The 21,214-nt window shown below is 36.0% G+C and overlaps 1 protein-coding gene across 1 annotated transcript; it reads right to left on the bottom strand.

Moving 5' to 3' along the window:
* Positions 1–634: 634 nt before the first annotated feature.
* Positions 635–19,234, bottom strand: LOC137919909 (sperm-associated antigen 17-like). Its single transcript, XM_068763132.1, has 8 exons — positions 14,937–19,234; positions 14,708–14,867; positions 13,703–13,881; positions 11,971–12,162; positions 9,783–9,916; positions 8,933–9,077; positions 4,723–4,917; positions 635–1,178 (listed from the first exon to the last, which is right to left on the bottom strand). Exons 1-8 carry the CDS (start codon positions 19,232–19,234, stop codon positions 635–637), a joined length of 5,847 nt encoding a protein of 1,948 aa, XP_068619233.1.
* Between the last annotated feature and the right edge of the window lie 1,980 nt (positions 19,235–21,214).

Genomic DNA, 21,214 nt, shown 5'->3' with positions numbered 1-21,214 from the left:
AACAAGTTTTCTAGAAGCATGTGGAAACATATGTTTCATGCGACACAGAAACTCTACCAAAAGTTAGGTTATCTTTTACATGTTTACTTTAAAACCTATCTTCACTGGCTATGCATCTAATAAAATACTTGTTATGTAGTGTATTGGATAACATTATGTTGGTTACATCAATTAGTGAAGTGGACAAGGTCGACGGCGTCTGACTCACGTCGGTACAGAGCTCGCGCTTGGAAGTTTTTAATGTAGCTAACCTACGACAATGACACACCTCCGCTCTCGTGACCCGCGTCGCGGTGTTTCACTCCACCACCAGCTATCTACACCACCACTCTCACTGGGACATCCGCCGGGGCAACATACAGCCCCGTTTCGCTTACGTAAAGCCACTTTCCTTTCACAGCGTCGCTAGTTTCTCGCGTCTCTTTAGCCGGAGCTCGGCTTCCACCGCTTAACGCAACTTGTCCGTATCCGATTCGTGTATAAACAAATAAGGTGCTCGCACATAAGGTCCACCAGGCCGGGTCGGCGGAGCGGCGACGGTTGCCGACGGGACCACTAACGCCATCTATTAACCGGCGACCGTGATGTGAATTTATTAGCAACGAGCTACTCACGTGAGGAATCCGCGTCACGTTTACGCAGCCGGACACGATGCACATGCACTGACACAGGCACACGGCCGCGCACACACCCGGCGGACGATGCAAACGGGGCCAACGAAACGGTCCTTAACAAGGGCCCGGGACGTACTGTCCGGGTGGCTTCGGTCCCTTTCGTGCGAAGGGCGAGCGCCGGCGGCACATTGGTCGCGCGGGGGGCCAATGGCGTCGCGTGTTCGCTCCTTCGCCACTGGGCCGGCGGCGAGCGCGACGAGGCGGCGGGGAACACGACGGATGAGCTCAGCTAATGCGATACCACACTCGCACCATTCGCTTCTCACACAAATTGCAGCGCGGGGCCGCGCCGCTCGCCGCTCACGCCAATCGGCATCACGCGGTGCCAGACCGACAGCGATGTTAGCCCTCGGGCCAGGTCGCCACCTTCCCATCGCCGCTGAGGGTGGCTCGCTCCAACGTCGCGCCCGCCGCCTGCAATCGCCATCTTCTTCTTCACGAGCGACTCTACCGCCAGGCGTGTCTCCTCTCCGACGATAATGGCCGCCCCAAGCTTGATCATACCTAAAACTATTTCCATACATTAAATTAACACTCGGACAAAATTAATTTGTAATAACACTCCCGAGGACGTTCCAACAGCGACAGCCGTTGACTGGCAAACATCTAAAAGTATCATTAGTTTCAACTTTTCACTTCTCCTCCATTTCTTTTAATGATCTTATGTCAAGTATGTCTTCTAAATAAATATGTATTTCAACAATCGAACATCAATTATGAATCATTAGTTTGTACATTCAGACATCGAACCAAATTCGGCCAAAAAAAATATAATACTTTTTTATCATCGTGTATAATACTAATATTTTTATGGAATTTAATAATTCAAGTGAATCTAAGTGATTAAATATTTTACATTAACATAAAATCTATTTAACCACATATGCAACGATAAAATAACTTTACTTCGAGATCCAACATACAGGTAAAAAAAACTACCACAAACATAACACGACAGATCGATACTAAAAAATAATAATTTTGGAAATATATAAAAAGCTTCCAAAACTTTTTATATATTTCACCAATCTTCCTAACCGCCTTCAACGGAAAGTTTTAAAAATGTAACGAAGCGTAAAAAAATGTAAAAAAAACAATCGACCTTCAAGCTTTTAAAATTAAATGGCAAGTTTTCTTTCAACGCCTGAATTGTTTGTAAAAAATAAATTACAATTATAAAAATTCTCTCAAATTCGAAACAACCGCTCAAGTCTTTGTTTTGCGTGTACTAATTATTCAATTTTTGATTTTTTTCTGATTTATTCATAAATTTATAAATTTGGAATAATCTTAATCAAATGTACATTAATTAATTTTGTAATTGTGTAAAATTATAAAAATATTTAACTTTGAGTATTATATATTTTTTTAAATTATCTATAATTCGTGACAAAAGCAACAGATGGCCTTTTGCCGTAAATGCAAACCGCCCATATAAAACGCCCGCCCCGTACGCTTGCCCCTTTCGCCCCCTCGATAAATACGCCCCCCGTGTACACTCATCCCGGTCTCTCTTTTACTGAACATAAGGCCGCAGATAGAGGCAGATACAGGAGGGAAACAACCTTATACAGCCTCATACAATCGATATAATCTGGAAATTCCGGCAACCGTATCAACACTATATATAGCATAGATACAACAGATTATTAAAAATAAATAGCAATACAGATAAACAATTTAAACAACATGGTTAAAAACTCCACAAATAAGGGCATATTCGCAAAATTATAAAAAAAACATTCAGTCGAAATATCGATTTGTAAAGCCTCATAAATCGAGAAGCATAAACAGATGATAATTGAATTAACGTAGGCAATGAAATATAATGCTCACGAATATCTATGTAATAAGATAAATCAAATAAGAAATAATATTTTTTTAATTACACAATACTTTTGGGCAAAGGAAATTACAATTTACTTGCCACTAGTCATGTCAATAAAAACTATTTCACCAGATACTGACACACAAACTTGTTCTGAAGCAGAGATCGGAAGTTCACTATAGAAGTCGATGTTTTTTGGCGATTTGCTTACGAAGTTATTCATCACCGTTACTTCACCATCATAATTTGAGCTATAGGACACCCATGGCCAAGATATACGCATAAACGTGAATCAAACGTCTAACTTTTAAATGAAATGTTAAGTTACTCAAGTTGATATGTTATCAGGAAATGCTGACTTGTTAGAAACAGATCAATATGCCTATGTCCAGCTGTGGGCGTCCTACAGCTGAAATGATGAAGGTGTAGTTATTCAACGGTGACAAGGAAACCGCCAAAAAAAAAGATTTAAAACATCTACGAATCAAGTCCCCTACGTTCTCCAGTCAAAGGAAGCTTATATCCATACAATGTCACGTCACAACGAATGTAACAAGGCTCAAGTGCCATCTTGTTGGCCGTCGATCAATAAATCAACTTGCACTTTCAATGGGAGTGTAGACAACTGATGCATAACAAACCATTGACGTCTTTCAATTGAACGACGTTTCCATGACCAATACTTAATTTTCAATGGAAACTGATCTATACGATATAACGACTTGCGTGAACTGTTCAACACATTATATTCTAGGTTTACAACAACCTGATCACCACATCACAGTGGGAATTTTAGGAATGTATAGCAGCAACAACTTGAAATTGAAGGATTGGGTTGCTTTGCTTCGTAACTGAAGAGACATTTAAGATTTTCTACTAGAGGAACCGGAAAGTAATGTCGTATGTGTCGACAAATTTTACAGAGAAATCTATTGATTTGTTACCGCTCCGGCATTGATTTGTATACTAAATACCAAAAGGTTGTTGATAACGAAGCCGTATATATTGTTGATAAGAAATAAAAACTTGTTAAAAATGTATTCGTGTGATTTTAACTTGAGAAAGCGACATTACTTTCCGGTCGCCCTAATATTTAAAAATATAAATTATGACCAAGCGAGAAATATAAAAAAAGCATCACACAACAAACGATGGCTGGACTAAATTTAATTTTGGAATTCCAACTTTTTTTTAAAAACGCTAATTGAATAAAAAAACTTGTTATTTTTTAAAAAGAATCATATCGAATGACAGAAATGTAGTCGATAGAAAAGGCATAAAAAGAATATCTATTTTGGAAAAGAAATTACGAATATCCGTGCGAACAATTTAATAAGAATTAAACACTATACAACAAACTGCAAACTACAACCCGAGCATTAATTTTGAATTTGGAATTAGGTTGTTAATACACACTTATTTTTTAAAAAAAGGTTATATACCATGAAAGCCACATTGTAGCACAGACATGGAATCTATACAAGAAGAAATTTAACGATTTAGACAATGTTCACAGTCACAGATTATATATGGCAGTAATAATTTCCTAAAACTGATTGTCAGAAACGGAAGGTAGGAGGAAAAACCAAGCATTAGTGTCGGAGAAACAGTTTAATATCAGTTGTGGGTAGACGCATGTCGCTCGAATAGTGGAACTATTCAACTAAAAATTTTTTACACCATTAACACCAGCCAGGCTACTGATTTTGAAATGAACTATAACAAAATCACTATGGACAACTTTACACAACGTTTAATGCGTTCCACGAGGTATCAAATTTTAAATTCGTAATGTAATGTTTGCTTATCAGAATATATGTACATGAAAAAAATTACTTAAGTTTTTTAAGTCGTACTGCGTATTAAAATTATTTATTGTTTATTGTATTTCGATAGAAAACCTGAAACTTAATATATTTCAGATTCAACACAAATGGTGATTGAAGATATGTGCATACGCTAATAAATGTACATTCACCCTTTTAAAGCATCTACACTAAATTAATAATTATTAATTAATTAAACTAATTACTTTGTTAATAGGTCGAGTGCAATAATATCCTTGTTATATCTAACCCAATTTTATTTCTCATTTGCAAATGTATTTTACATTATAAACATATAATTAAAGTCAAATACTGCCACACGACGTATCTCCTCGACTCAAAATATCCATCAACAAGTTATCGACAGCATTAGTTACCGAACGGTGGTGATCACTGAGCGGAATTCTCCATCATTTCTTCAGGAGCAACTGACTCCTCAACCTTCAAGCGCGATGGTCGTGTGCATTTACAGGCCCCGATCCTCGATGTTGTGACCGCCATGTCAGCCACGTGGTTCACCTCCCACCACACGGCTCCACCCAGCATGTTTCGGAAGTATGGCGGGATTGACTCTTCGCGCAGTAATTGTCTGAATGCAAATCAAATTATATATTTCAAATGGTTATTCTAAACCAGTGATTCCCAAAGTGGTCTATATCGACCCCTAGGGGTCTATGACAACCTGCAAAGGGTATACGTCAGCGAAAAAAAATTTGGGGGTCCATGAAATGAAAATGGGGGTCCACGATAGTGGATATCAACACATAAGTACGTATGAAGTAAAAAAATATTGTATATGTTTATAAAATTGGTAAGTTGTAGGATTATTAAATTAACATGTGTTTTTACTTTAAGTTTTTAACACTAAACTTCACTACTGTTAGAAATTTACAGGAAATCAATATCAGGTAAGTAGGGGGTCTACCTAATACGGAAAAATATGGCAAGGGGTCTACGACACAAAAAAGTTTGAGGAACTCTGTTCTAAACGTCTGAAGTAACGAGTGACCAAAAAATATGTTGAGTGATATATTCATTCATTCACTCATTCACTAATTCATACGAGAAGCAACGGTATCTACGTCCATTAGTATGAACACGTTCGATGGTCCGATTCATTGAGATGGCTTGTAGCGAGTTCGAACAAGTTGCGACATGTCTAGCAGATTCACACGCGCAGCTAGAATGTGTATTTTGAACAACGCGTTAACTAAAAAATTATATTTAATGGAATCAGGCGTTACCTCGCGAAAGTCCATCCTAAGTAAGAAAAGGACCAATATTTAGCCACTTCCGCACATGCAATGGTAGTCATGCAACAAAGTGCACCGCCCGCCAGCCCGCTGATAAATGCGCGTGCGGTAAACAATGCGAATCACACAACCGCCACCGTCAAATTACTCAACACGTGTTTCACCCCTCCACGCGGCATCTTCAGGAGTTATGTTACACCGATTAGTGCCAAACATAGAGTCCTCTGTGTTTGGCACTAATCGGTCAAACACGGTCTCGTTTCTCACATAAAAATTATATAAAAATTATTGCAAGAAAGATCCGAAGAAGCTCATGAGATGTTAAGTGTTTACAAGTGATATTAGCAATGAATGATGAATGAATCCTTTATATAATTAAATATAAATATACACATTAGGATAGAAGGGTGTAAGGTTTGACATAGACACAGGGGACGTCACATGGACTGTCAAATTGCGATGCACGAATGTTTTTGTTTAATTAAACATCTTGGTTTAAATCAAATGTTTTCACTGGCTACATCCACACAAAATTACCGGTATTCGTCCGGGATATCATATAATAAAAACGTTTAAAACATGTCTGTCTGTACGCACCCACATTAATCTTCACATTAAACACCGATGCGATTTTTGGCTCTGCTCAACATTGAAACACCTACGACTGAGCAGTTGAGAAGCCTTCCAAAAGAAGAATTACAGAAGTGCCTACAATCGTGGGATCAACGTTGGGATAAGTGCATCGCTAGCCAGGAAGAGCACTTTCAATGACATTAATTTTAATTTGATGTAAAATTAATAATTTGTTCGCAATTAAACCAGTCTCTACTTTATCGTACCTCATGTATGTATAATCATAATAAAAACGATTCGCTGAATGTATTTGCTGCATTGATATATTATGGCGCAATCTAAAATATAAAGTAGATTTCTTCTTTGCAGTTGTCGGTTGCCCACTGCAAAGTGTAGGCAGCTGGGCTGCAAGCGGCGACTTTCCGCGACCTTATCTATATCGTCTGTCCACCTAGTGGGATGCTTACGCACGCCGCGTCTACTTGCTCGTAGTCACCGCTCTAGAACTTTCGACTCCAACGACCATGTGACACAAGCGATGTGCTTCGCTCAATGCCACTTCACACAAACAATTCTTCGAGCTACGTTGCTGGTTTTGGTTCTTCTGAGGATCGGACCAACGTTTCTGATTCGATCTCGCTGCGAAACTCCAAGCATAGCCCTCTGGTTGACCTTAAGTCTGAGACGCGTCGTAAGTGACCGCGTCTCATCAACAGCTATTTACGGAACATGAAACTGCGAAACTAACTTTGGCACTAACGGATGTGAAGATTAAACTAGGAAATAGAAGAGACCCTCGTGCTTCTGTGAACCGGAGTGGAATAAACCGTGCTGCACCTTGTCACCACCAGCTGTCCTGCATACTCAAACTAAAGAATTTAAGCGGGGAACATCGCCCCCTGGATATGCGATGAAAAGTATCGCCTACCTTTTTTAAAATTTGCCACAATTATAATAAAAGACATTGATAAGATCGGGTAATACCGAAAAATAAAATATATTTCAATGAATGACAATAGTGTTTAAGAATTTAGAATTAGAGGAAAACAATGAAATGTGAAAAATAAACAAAAATAACACTAATCTAGAAGTTAAACCACAGAAAAACAAAAACTGTAAAATAAAAAGAACCTATTGTAAAATTTTGGGAAAGAAAGCGAAGTAAAGAGACAAGCACGAACAGGAACGTTAGATATTGTAACGGAAAATAGTTGACGAATCAAAGATATTGTGAAGAATGTGGGATGAGAAAGAAAATATATAAAAATGTAAAAAAATATTTACGTAATAAAAAGACTATCCCACGCCAGATATGAGAGGTCCCCAATAAAGGGAACCATAAAAAAAAACTCGGAAATAATTGAAATATCATTTTAGGGCTCCACAAGTGGACATAGGTCTTCCCCCATAGATTTACAGATCCAATGCGGCCGTGATTATCACTCTAGCACTTTAAGAACTTGTTTTATTTGCACGCCAGCTTTCGCAATGCCTCCGAGTTTGTCCACGCGAAAGTATCGACCACGTGATGTGCCCTTTGCCCACTCAAGTCACGCGGCGCGAACGACAACCGAGTCGGCTTTTAAATCGCGCCGCCCACGTGCCCACGTGTGCGACCCCAACCGACCCGCTCCCGACTGCGATAATGATCCAGCTGAAATGTCTTTGGAGAAGAGGTCCACACCAGAGAATAAGAAAACAGAGTAGATAACAATTTTTAAATATAATAACGTTCCTAAAAACGTGAGGAACGATTGCGAAAAACGTGATTAAAAGAAACAGAGTAGAGCTAAAATTAAAAAAAAATGTAAATAAAAGTCTATAAAGCAAATAAGTAAATAAAATAATATTCATAAGAATGTATACCTAGAATAAATCAAAAATGTGATACAGAATAAAAACAAAAAAACTGTAATAATTAAAGTATGGAGAGAAAAAACGAATGGTTTCGAATAAAAAGCATAATGAATATGAAAGGGAAAGAAAAAAGAATTGTAGAAAGAAAGAAAATAAAGGAATGAAAGATCATAGGATGAACAATAGAAGAGCGCGAAAATAAAAATAATACATGAAAAAATATTAAATAAAAACAAAGTCCCTGTCCCACAATAGATAGGGGAATGAGGGGTCACCATAGCGGAATCCTTTTAAAAAAGATAGTGGGCTTTAAAATACTAAAATAGAAAATCAATTCGCAAAAGCCGATTACAAAAAATAACATATTACATGCCATATGTTCACTTTATTGTCACATATCTTTTTTCCTAAGACTATATGTTTACTTCATTCGCCATTTTCATACAGTATTAAATTAGTGTAAGCTATATAATTTATATAAATATATTCGATTCACTCAAACCGAACTGGCTACTTCGATCGACCTACTTAAAACAAATACGTCGCACGGAACTAACTTTCGTGTGACGACATCAAAATATAATTAGAACTAAGTTACAAATGGCTTTTAAGTTTCGAATGACGTTGGATATAAAATATCAAAACGTGAACCTTTTTGTTTTAAATAGTAAAATAAAATACGATTTTATCGTCAAAATATTAGTAATGGTTGGAGAGAGGTAGACAAAATTATGGACCTTCAAAAGAAAAGTGATAAAAAAGTCGTGAAAGCTTGTTTCCTAATAAAATAGAGCCTTGTGATGCCTGCGAGCTTATTATAAAAAAGTCTGAAGCCTTTAGGCCTTTTCAGACATTAGCTTTAAACACCAATAAACAGTTTCTATGTTCGACAAACTAGAAAAAAAATTGCAGGAAACTTACTTGAAGAAAATCTCCTCTTTCGCCTCCTCGGCGCGTCGCCGCCAATATCTCTCCAGGTTTGGACTCGGCCTCGCCTTCTGCTCGACCTTCTTCACGTACATTGATTGCTTATCTTCCCAAGCCTTCTTCAAGTCCTCGCACGTCACTGCAACCCACATCCTATCTGGCTTAAAATTTAGATTTGATTCAAGCAACTACAATCTCATCAAGTCTTTGTCCATTGTTCAATAAAACTATCTGTGATCAAGCCACATGGCACATAGAACAGGAGCCTTGAAATTTTGGAGCGACAACCACAGTGTATCTCCACCCACAAGGTGAACGATTGATGTTGTTGAAGTCGTCGAATGATACTGAAACCAGGCCGGCTTACAACACGTCCTATATGAAATCTATGAGAAAGTTCTATGTCCAGCAGTGAAGGTACTAAGCCTGAAATTACAATGACGAGTAATGTAACATAAAGATAAAGATGATGTTTTAAAACAAATAGAAGATAAGTCATTTTTAAGTGTATAAGTGATATGATACCAAATCCGTTTTCCGCTCTCTGAAATTTATAAAATCCTTAAATGTTAGCAAACATTACCAAATTTAAATACAAAAAAACATTTCCCAAAAATCATCATCACCACATCAGATGATAAGACACTCACTGCAAGGCCTATGCCTCCCCCCCAAGGATCGCTACCACGACCGGTTTTGCAGCCACATCATCCAGCGATCTCTTTAACTATATCATATGTCCACAAAACGTGGCGTCTACCGATGTATCTTCAGACATATTCGAAGTATAACATACAACATAAGCTTCCACATATTATCTCCAGCTATAATTCTCATTGATTACCTGAAAGCTTATTGCTGTCCTCGGCCTTCGCAGTCAAAATCCTTGGACGAGAAATAGGCTTCTTCGAGGTGATGGTCGGCCTAGCAAGGCTTTGAATGTCATCGGCTACTTCATTCCTGAGCTCTTCGAATATCCTAAATAATAAGACATCAGATATCTATAACATTTAATATAATACATATAATTATACATGATGTACAATGAATCGACAATAAAATCGATTTATACAAATGTAGCTCATTTCAGATAATTAGAAAATTATTTATTGTTTATTTATAACGAATAACATTACTTCCAGAATAATCGATATGTTGCAAGACCTAGTACTTGATGCAAAAGACTGTGAAACTGGTCTCCATCTTAGAAAAATATTTATAATTAAAATCAATTTTACTCTGTTTACTCATATTTTCGACGATTTTTTACATATATTTAAGAAAAGAAAAATAATTATACATAACAAAAGTAAAGTTCTACTTTGTTCAGATCGCCTACGACGATGGCAGGCGAATGGACAAGGCTTTAAACCAGGGACATGCCGTCCTTGACGGAGGCTGGCTATCGAGGCGACGCGGTCGCCAACAGTGCCAACTTTGCGGGCAGTTCGGTTTCAAAAGAAAATTCGGCAGATTTTAAATCGATACCGGCCGTCCCCCGCCTACCCCTCTCCTCTTACACGAAAATGTTAATCCCATTTCACAGTTTTCTCTACATAATTGCGTATAAACATATAATTACACCGTTTTATAATGTTCTGTGTTTAAATAAAATTACTGAAATTATCGTTCGAATTTTAAATACATTCTTTTCGACTATTAATATTCATTTTTAAAAATAATTATACATCGATTTATTATTTGTAATATTTCAGAAACCAATTTAGTCAAAGTAATATTATTTGTATTAAACTGATTAATTTTTACCCAAAAAAATGTATGTTTAACCTACAAACATATTTACATCTCTTATTTACTTTCATTATCTGTCAGATTTTTTAGGATCACAACACAGTTCGAATATGCGTAATGAATTACATTTCATAAGTTTGTTTAAATTCATGAGTATTTTTTAATATATAATCTGTTGTAATGTGTCGTACAATATTCGTTTATTTTTTAATGACATATTTCCTTATTTATTATCTAGTTTCCTATAGTAAATTAATATAACGATATTACTACCTATTTATACTACTAGTTACTCTTTTTTAAAATATTTAGCTACAGTTGATAATAGTTTGGCATTGAGCCATCGATTTTTTTAATTCTTTGTTTACATACGACTTAAATTTTTCTTGATATCAAGAATTCTTTTTAACCGTGATAAATAACGAAATTAAACGTGGACTTTTTAAACAGAAATAAACATGTTTGCTAAGACTAGGATCGATCGAGGGTTTACATACATTATATTTAAAAAGTATGAACGTTACAATGAGGTTAGTTGTAGAATTTATATTCATAGTGATATTGAGTGAGTTTGAAAGGATTTTGAAAAGATTTATCAATTTTTCGGGCATTGATGATTACTGATTATCTTAACAGTTTCCTTGCCTCATCTCGAGCTGCATTTGATATTTTATTCAATATCTTGGGATGCCATTGAGCTATAAGCATGGGCGGTCACTTCATGAAATGACCAGATGCAGGGGAATCCCGTATTAACTGTCACTTGTAGCTATCAAATTGACAAATTGTTTAGCATTCTCATTCAAAGGTGCCTGAACCTGAACTTCTTCGATTGCTATAGCTGGAATAATTTCACTGAGAAGACATTTTGAGATGTTTCTGTCAATACATCTTGATCATAATTCTGTTCATACAGTTAAGCGAATGTAACTGATGAAATTAAAATAATTTTGAATGATTTATGCAGTGTTTTAATTTAATATTCCTAAAGTCAAACTAATATGAGTGCAACATAATACTAGAAAATTAGTGATTAGTGACAAACTGGAAGTAAAACCTATTTAATCTACATAAATATGCAGTGACATATAAACTTTTTAAAAATTAGAAAATCAAACTGTTGTCATTTATGGACACATGACACATCAAAATCGGGGTAAGTCGCTTGATGGTAGCATGACCGGCTGTCGTGGCCATTTTTGGAAGAGGCTGACACCTAGCTGTAGGCTTCCCTTGGCTACCATAATTGGCGCAGAAAAAAACATAGTATTTCTGCGTACCTTTTACCGATGTCCTGTAACACCTCATCGATCTGTTTCTCATTTTCGTTGCGCGGCTCTTTAATAGGAATGTCCAGGATCGTCTGACTCTCAGACTGCATCAGGCGACGGTACTTCAGCACCGCCTTCACGATCTCCTTCCCACCTTTTAAGTTATTCCTCTTCGACGTGCTCCACATCTCCTCTAAAGTCCTTCGAAAACAACCAGATAAATCGTAACTTCTTTTATTTCCTCACGTTATTTTCCTATTTGCATGTTTAATAATAAGCCAAATTCATAGAAACCGAAAACACATTGAGCTTACTCAAGCACACTTGAAACTACAAAAGGGTCCCCAGATATTCCTTAGTCTTAGAATTGCTCACAAAAAATCACTCGTGTTTTTGTGTATTTTAACAAATATCCTTATTCCATTAGTTAGAGCAATTAATTACCAAACTATATCATCAGATTTTTGATTCTCTTTCTCTCCTTACATTGTGCACAATTTCTTTTATTCATCTATTTATCGTCATAACATTTTACTCTCCTGGCTTACTTGTCTCCCTTATACACACCACTATCTTTTTTCTATTCTGCTCCTAAACTACAGTAAATTACTTCTTTATATCTCAGTACAGTTTTATCAATTACATTTTCCCACCCTTTTTATCTATTTTATCTGGTCTCTCTATATACATTTTGATTTTTTAATATTTTTTTTTAGTTTCTTGTTCTTTAATTTTTAATATATTTACCTGTAATAACTTTATTAACACATGTAGTGACCTAAATTCAAAAATATATCCGAACTGATTCACTTTTACATTAGGTTAGAACAGTGATCCCCAAAGTGGTCTATATCGACCCCTAGGGGTCTATGACAACCTGCAAGAGGTCTACGTCAAGCGAAAAAAATTTGGGGTCTATGAAATGAAAATGGGGGTCCACGATAGTGGATCTCAACACATACACTGATAGTACCTATTTACTTACATCATACTATCTTATAATATCAAAACATTTACATTATTTATAAAAGTACCTATGAAGTAAAAAATTATTAATATGTTACGTATATTTTACATAACAGATACAAAATTTTATTTTGAGTAGTTTTAATTTGAATTCAATTAATAAATGTATAAATTAACAAGTGTTTTTACTTTAAGTTTTTAACACTAAACTTCACTACAGTTAGAAATTTACCGGAAATCAATATCAGGTAAGTAGGGGGTCTACCCGACACGGAAAAACATGGCAAGGGGTCTACGACACAAAAAAGTTTGGGGAACTCTGCGTTAGAACATCAAGTTTATAAAATAGACAACTCTCTAGGTACAGGCTCCTTGTTTTTCTGGCAGACCAACACATACTGGATATAAATTTTGATCTTCCTTGTAATTACTATTTGGGTTTATATAGAGTGGACGACGGTTTATGAGCAGAAACAGTTTCCTGGCATGCGAACCACAAATAACCACACAAAGTTACTGCTACAATAATTAGGTCGAGATATAATTTCGATTTTAAATAACATTTACTACAAAAGATAGACATGATCATAAATAGATGGTTCTTCTGCTTTTAAAAGACATAACATTTGGCAATAATGTTGTTTACTCATGACACTATTGATCGCAGTGTACAAAACACACTAAGGTTTACGAAATATTGTGCAAAGTATAAAAGAACCTTCTAGAAACATGGCAATAGTTTAACTGCTTTGATATAAATAAACAAATGACATGCCTTAAGACGTACGCCCGGGGCAGCCTTGGCAAGTCAATCTGTTCGATCACCGTGGGCTTGGGTTTAAACCTGTCGTACGGCCGCATCCAATGGTAGAATCCTTTGCCCGTATCCTTTTTTAAGTCCTTAAACTTTAACTGCTTAGGTTTCTCGGGATATTTCGATCTCATCAGCCATTTCTATTTTCAAATTAAGGTTAGTAACTAAAGTTAGGAGAAAAACGATTTATGTTCTGATATATGTCAAAAAATAACCATCTGGAATGTTAATATTATAATCATAGCATATTTATTATGTAACAATGGGGTATTGGAATCTGTTTTAGTTATGAGTGTAGTAATTCATAAAAGGTTGTATCACAGTTGACAAATGAGGTAACAAATGTATAGTGCGAACAAGCCACGTGTTTAAGTAAAGAAATAATCAAATAATAATTGTAAAGATATATTGCAGACATAATAATACTGCTAACCTCGACTAACTTTGCTATGGGTCTTTCTAAGATCTGTTCGCGTTTGGAATCTCTTGCTTTATTTCCAAGCAATATCTTTATAGAAGTATTTCAAAATTATGTGAATGGTTTTTAAAACACGTGACATGGAGCGGTTCAAGTTTATGGTTTGTCGTTGATTTATGGGAACCTTGTTTTTATTACAAAACTATATACATTACCTTAGTTTTTCAAACTGGACCAAGTTAATTAAAAAGACATGAAAAAGAGGTAAATAGAGTAAAAATATAGTACCCGGCGATGAACATTGCACATCGACCTTTGGAAAGAGACAATCGGCTAATTTCGGTTTTGTAGAGCGTTACGCGCACGAAATACAACGACTGACAAAACATAACATAGGTAGTGTGGGACAGAGATAGTGCTCTATGAAGCCTAAATTAGCCGATTGTCTCTTTCCAGAGGTCGATGTGCAATATTTATCGCCGGGTACTGTATAATCCTTTAATTCGCTGGACGAACGCGCCCAGATTTAACATCGAAAGATTCTTCACCTCAGTGAGAGTAAGCTGCATGGGTGTAAGTATAGACAATATACTCCGATGATCTCCAAAAGAGTCGTACTGGTTGATTGAACACCATGGCTGCCAGCGACACTGGTTCTTATACTGGTCTATGAGCATCCGATGAACCAGTTCGGAGCAAGTTAAATCCCTTAAAACATACATTCCATTATAACTTAATCACAAGTAGACTAAGTAAAGCAACCATAAGCAAACTAACCGATGAAATATGAAAAACCTCATTGCCTTCGCGTCATACATTTCTCTACATTTGCCTTGCAATATGAGACAGGATTCAGACATTTTGTCCAACACTTTCTCTTCCTTGTTCTCATCGACCTCGTGTTTAGATGGCTCGCTTACTATATTAATCATTCCCTCGCTGTCGACGACGATGTTTTTACCTAACGAATCCTTCATAGTCATCCAAATTTGCTCCGAATTGTTAGATCCTTTCACACTATCCATGTTAACCGTGCATTTCGTGCAAGACTGACATTGATGACAAGCTGTGAAGTTTACATCCAGACGATCTCCGTCAAATTTAGCCAACGTCGATTTGTCGAGATAAAAATCATAATTATTTGCAGTATCCACTGTTAGTTTCGTTTTATTCGGAGACTCGACTACAATATTTCCGTCCGCTTTTGTTATGACAACGGTAGCAAAGTTGGCGTGTTCTATTGTATACGTCATTTGTACAGACACATAACCATCAGTCCTTAACGGTTCATGTTTCTCTTCCTCCTCAGCTTTTATTGAAGTCTTACTTGAGGCACTGTCGTTGTTGTGAACACTGTCACGGCTTCGCTTATTTACAGATTTTATTGTCTTCACTGAAGCTATCGCAATACGTGAATCCGTTTCGTAATCGTCAAGCTCGATGTCGGGGTAAATTTCTTGATCTTCTTCACAAAAGGTTGTTATAATTCTCGTGTTGTCATGAAATGTTACAACTAGCATCCCATCCTTGTTTAGAAGTTGATTAGTGCCATCCATACGTCTAGAGAATATTTCTCCTAAACAGTAATCCGTGGCTGTTCTCGTTAAAAGATTCTCTATATTAACCACCTGATCGTTGACCCAAGTTTGTTTTGAGCCATTACCGTCTGTGATTTCGAATTCGTCTATAAACAATTCATATTCAGGAAAATCAGTCGTCGCTTCTTGCTGTTCCAAAGTATTTTTCGAAGACTTCGATCCACTCTTCACTAGCTTTTCCTTGCTTTTAGTTTTACCTTTACCTTTCTTACTTTTATCCGAGCTGGAGGTGCTTTTGTAATCTTCAACGACTTCTTCATATTTAAGTCTTTTCTCGCATTTAGTTATTTTAGCAAAAGTCCCGTCGGCTCTGAAAACTTCTATGACGCCTGTGTTTCTAAATACAACCACTTCACCGTTAAGACCAATGCAGCGCATATCTTCATCGGAATGTTTTGCAGGGCTCAAATAAAATTGTTTTATGTGATTGATCGCTGGTGAATTGTCGTCATGTACGCTTTCTATTATTAGACCATTTGGCCATGTTATAACAAATGAATGAAAGAATTTTGGACCAACTATAGGTATGGTTACTGAACTATTATTTTTTAATTTATTCAAACTCTCCTTATTATTAACTTTATTTTGGGATAAGGATGAACCATTTGCAGGTGCTGGTGGTGTCTGACACGGGTTTTTCTTTAGATAAATTATGACCTGATTTTTGCTTATTATTCTAAATGATTCACTGCTATCTCCGCTTTCGGTTGACGGTAAATCGCTAAGAGTTTTTTGCATCCAAAATTCGTTGTTATCGTTACCTGGAGCAACATTCAAAACCAGGTACTCCTGGTTCATTGGTATAATAATGCTATAGAAGCTATAAACTTTGGTGCCGTCCTTTGAAAAATAAATGGAATCTTTTCCGAAAACTTCAACTCTTCTATCACCTAGATCGTAGCCCGAAAATGTTTTTGGATATACATTATTAATAGATATGTCATCTGCATTGATTTCCGGTATTACTTCCTTCACTTTCTTCTTATCACGAGGCGACGACTTTTTCTGATTGCTCTTTGCGTCCGATTCCGTAGTTATAGAGGACATTGTGTGTTTTGGTATTGAATCACTTTGGTCTGCTTGCTCCTCGTTGTCCGGAGGCACTCTTTCTTGATACTTTAGAGAGCCTTTCATTAGAAACTCTGATTCCAATTCATCGATATCTTCTATACAAGTTTTTCGAGGCACTTGATCTAACGACTCCTTCCATTCTAATTTTGTTTTTAATGCAGTGCTTTCATCGTAGAGTTTTTCCTCGTCTTGGATCCATTGTAATTGTTCTTCGAGTATGAAATCGAAAAAATCTTGCAAGCAGACAGGCGTTGGCAAGTGACAGCGCCATTCTTCTCTGTATATACCTTCATTGTCATGAGTATTGTAAAACATCATGACGTAGCTATCCGTAACCTCGCAATATTTGTAATTAAGACAGTTAAATTTGCTAAAAGCATCGAGTAACACCTGAAGAGCATTCACGCCGGAAAAATCTTCGTAAAAGTCGTAGTCGTCTATTAAATGGTCTGCCGGCTTGTTGTTAAATATCTCCGTTGCAGACACCAGTTCGCTTATGTCTGGGCATTCGAAAAGGAGTTCGACTTCTTGGACTTCAGAATCGCTGCTTTCGTAAGACTCCCTGGAGTAACTATCACTCTTTATGATCGTTGGACTCGGCGGGGAAGTCCCGCTGTTTGCCCAGTATAGCGAGGAGCTCTTCAGTAGGGGTTCAACAAAAGCGCTTCGTTTCAAATAAACTTTTTTAAATTCGGTTATGGTGACCGGGGGAACATTTGGATTTTTCAAAGAGCTCCTATTATTATAAAGCTTTCGCAAAGACAACAAATGAATGAGTCGGTTTAGTAAAGAATCGTCGAGATCCTTTCTCTCAAAGCACGATAGCAGTGCACTCATGTGAAAATTTATCCTGGCCTTTAATTCTTCTGTGCGAGGAATCTGATGTTCCCATAGCTTACACACGGGCATGTTTACTAAAGATGACCAAATAACTGGATCTAAATTGACATTATCTAAATGAAACGTTGCAGTTTTCGCGTAATCTCCATAACCAATTATCACTGGATCTTTGTAATTATCATATTCTTCGCCGCAAGTTACTCTAAACTTTTTTTTCTTTACATCACTTTTTGATAATGTATCAAACACTTTATTGATGAGATTGTCGGCTTTTTCTAAGTTATCAAGGCTTTTATTGCTGATACTTGGTTGTATTAATGTTAAAGCAGTTAGCAATGACGTGTTACTATCGTCGGTGTCCACCGTGGGTTCCGCGCAAACTATTTGCAGCACGCTATCCAGGACTGAGAATATAGTCGTACATTCCAAAGGCATTTCATTTAGAACGTCAGAGTATTTGTCGAGCATGACAGAGGTGCCTTCGTCGTCAGTTGGTAAACACATGACGTCCATGTTATCCAAGTAATGATAATGCTGTCTTGTCAAATCTTGTATATCGTACATAAGGAAGCACAGCTCGTCGTATATGTTTTCAGCGTTATGTGACAAAGTCTCCGTGCTACGGTACGGTGGATTAAAAACAATAAAAGCCATATCTTTATAAATAGGCGCTGATGTTTTATCTAAACGCAACTGTTGAATGGTCTCCCAAAATTCTGATGTTTTTTCGGCGGCCAATTCGTTCGCGCTGTGCCCTCTTTTAGTTCCAGTGAAGAAGCCCGATGATATTTTAGTTGACGTCGGATCTATTTTTATTTGAACTATCGCTGTCAAGGGAACGCCGATCTTTATTAGGCTCTCTAATAGAAACGGTTCTAAGAAACCCGTTATGGCCAGATATAGATTGGGACCGTCGATGGGATAGTCGTCTACGTAAACTTTATCTCGCCATTCCTCTCCTCTCAAGCGAAGCAAGGTGCTATATTTCTTGCCTTCGTCCGGTTTTATTGGTACATTAGCGTCACCTTCGCCTTTTTTTCCTTTTGCTTTGGCTTGAGTTGACTCTGCCGGTTCCGGCGATGGTGCAGTTTGATGTGCTGCGTTCTTTACCTCGGACGGATTGATCATTGTCAAAGACTCCTGTTTCATGCCCTCTTTAACTACCAGCTTTTGTCTTTGTATCGAAAGATATTCATCTTTCATTTTCAAAACAAGATGTTTTATTATAAGAGCCAATATTTCAGGCGGTATGTCTTTTTTATCTTTTAAGTACGAATGACCTTCTTCGAATACTCGCAAGCTTTCGTCTTTGACTTTTTTTTCAGTTCCCAGTTGATTAACCATAAACATGGTTTCGGATTTGCATATGTTTTTGATCACGAACCTTTTCTCTTCCTTAGCGTATGCCTCGAATCTATTTAAATACATAATTTCTTGTTCGCTGCCGGCTGTTTCAAACACTATAACTTTTATTTCCCACGATTCTTCATTTAACGGCGCTTCTTCGATGCTTAAACGCCAATAATTATCATCGCCAGTGCGATCCTTCTCCTTTTTTGGAGGCATTTTTAAAATAATATATTATATATTACCTAAACTGCTATCTTATGAAACATTTATGCTCAATGACATAATTTTTACGAAATGTCAAATTTATGTTTTTCGACGCTTATTATTTTCAGTCAGTGACATTTACATGATAATATTTAAAAAAAAATGACAGAAGGGAAATCGATAATATCTTCGTAAATATGTATGTTTATCAGATTTATAAGTAATTTATAATATTTACTACGGATTATACAAACGTGGGATCATTTATTGAATATTAAACTAGTGAAATTTCATTACAAAAAAATATTATATTTTTACGAAAGTATATTAATAGATTCGTGCTGCTCATTCTTAACTTGACTTCCAACGAATAAAAGCGATTTTTGCTTTAGCATTTTGCTAAACAATAGGAAAATGCATGTTTCACCAAGTGGTTAATAATAACCTTAATAATGCTTTATTATCTTTATCAATAAAAAAATATGTAACAACATTTTCTCTAGTTATGTTAATAGCTTTCAATTAAAATCAAGGGCTGAGTTGTAAGTGAAGTTAATTAAAATTGTAAGAATAGACATTTCTTTTTAAAACAGCCATAAAATGCAGATATTACTATATGTAGCGTAAAAATAGAAGCTTGTGATGTTCAATTCTACTGCCTGATAATTGTTTTTTATAACCATAAATCTGATATATTTTTTAACATATATGCCTTATGTTACATTTGGCAAAGAAATTATGGGGTTTGATGTCAGTGTGTTACTACTATAATAATAAAAGACACTAATGACACTCTTATTTGAATACACATAAAATTTAGAATGTGTAATATATAAGGATACAACATACTTGAAAGCTCTACTCGCTCATTCAGTTACAGGAATTCTCTTCTAAATTGCCAACAAACACTTCAATATTAAGAGACTACCACAGCACTATGGCTTAAGTAAGCTAACTTATTTTAACATCAACTTTGCATAAAGATAATTTAATTAATCAAGATTATTATTAGAATATCTGAGTATAGAAATTTATTACTCTTATTATTTTTCATCATTCCATAGGGTGATGTGTTCAAATTAGAACATTGCACCGGGCCACTGCAGCTACTATATTTTTTGTGTTAAATTATACTTACACCATCTTAATAAAATTATAACGCTCTTTTGAATTCAGATGGCCTCAGAGCCGTGGTCACTCTTATGTTTGGGTCCAATTTGAGTAACATATGCATGCATGACTTTGAGGAAATGTTAAATTCTGAGCCCATTGGAAAAAATGCTTTAACAAGCACATGACATGGAAACATGGCTTTTAATTTAAAATATCTTAGTGAAAGTTTAAGAATAGCAAATGAGCTCTACCATTTCCTTATGAACATTAATCTGTCTGTGCAAAGAAGTCTTATTTTTAAGAGACAAATTGCCAACGGGACTGCTGCATGTCAGTCTGAATTGGAGCTTTTAAAAACTGAGGCAAGAGAAAATCGCAAAATTCTTGTAACCATTGTTTATGCTTTAAGATAATCATGAGTTTCAAAACTTCAATAAAAATTTTTTTTTGTTTCTTTTCTTTTTGTCCCATATAAATTAGCATTCTGGATTCACAGTTTCTGTTTTATCGTGTAAGGATAAAGTATTTGAAAATAAAAACATTCATGTACTATTAACCATTTATTACAAAATTATTGTAAATAATTCATCCACTGAACAATTATTTAATTAATTACAATAACTATTAAGTAACAATATGCATAATTATTTTTTGGCATTTTATAGCAACTTGTTTATTCTTACAGATAATTATCTTGTTAGTCAACTTTGATCCAAGAAGTTCATACTGATATTTAAAAATGTGACAATGCAAGATCTATATCTATAAACATCAATATATATATATTAAGAGCTATATGCACTGGTCGCTATTTGAGTTGATCACTTAGGTAGTGTATTTACAAAAACAAAATAAGTTTGATATTCAATTAAAATTAGT

Source organism: Battus philenor, unplaced genomic scaffold (assembly GCF_028537555.1).
Source record: "Battus philenor isolate CCGP_79_NKW_IND1 unplaced genomic scaffold, ilBatPhil1.0.hap1 SCAF_1, whole genome shotgun sequence".
Classification (NCBI taxonomy): domain Eukaryota; kingdom Metazoa; phylum Arthropoda; class Insecta; order Lepidoptera; family Papilionidae; genus Battus; species Battus philenor.
This window is presented reverse-complemented; position numbering and strand designations above follow the sequence as displayed.

Excerpts from the sequence above, each read along its gene's own strand:
- LOC137919909 (XM_068763132.1), bottom strand. The coding sequence starts at position 19,234 with ATGCCTCCAAAAAAGGAGAAGGATCGCACTGGCGATGATAATTATTGG. Across the intron at positions 13,882-14,707 it reads TGCAGCTTACTCTCACTGAG|AAATGGCTGATGAGATCGAA; the intron begins GTGAAGAATCTT and ends ATTTGAAAATAG. Across the intron at positions 9,917-11,970 it reads TTACAGGACATCGGTAAAAG|GATATTCGAAGAGCTCAGGA; the intron begins GTACGCAGAAAT and ends CTTATTATTTAG.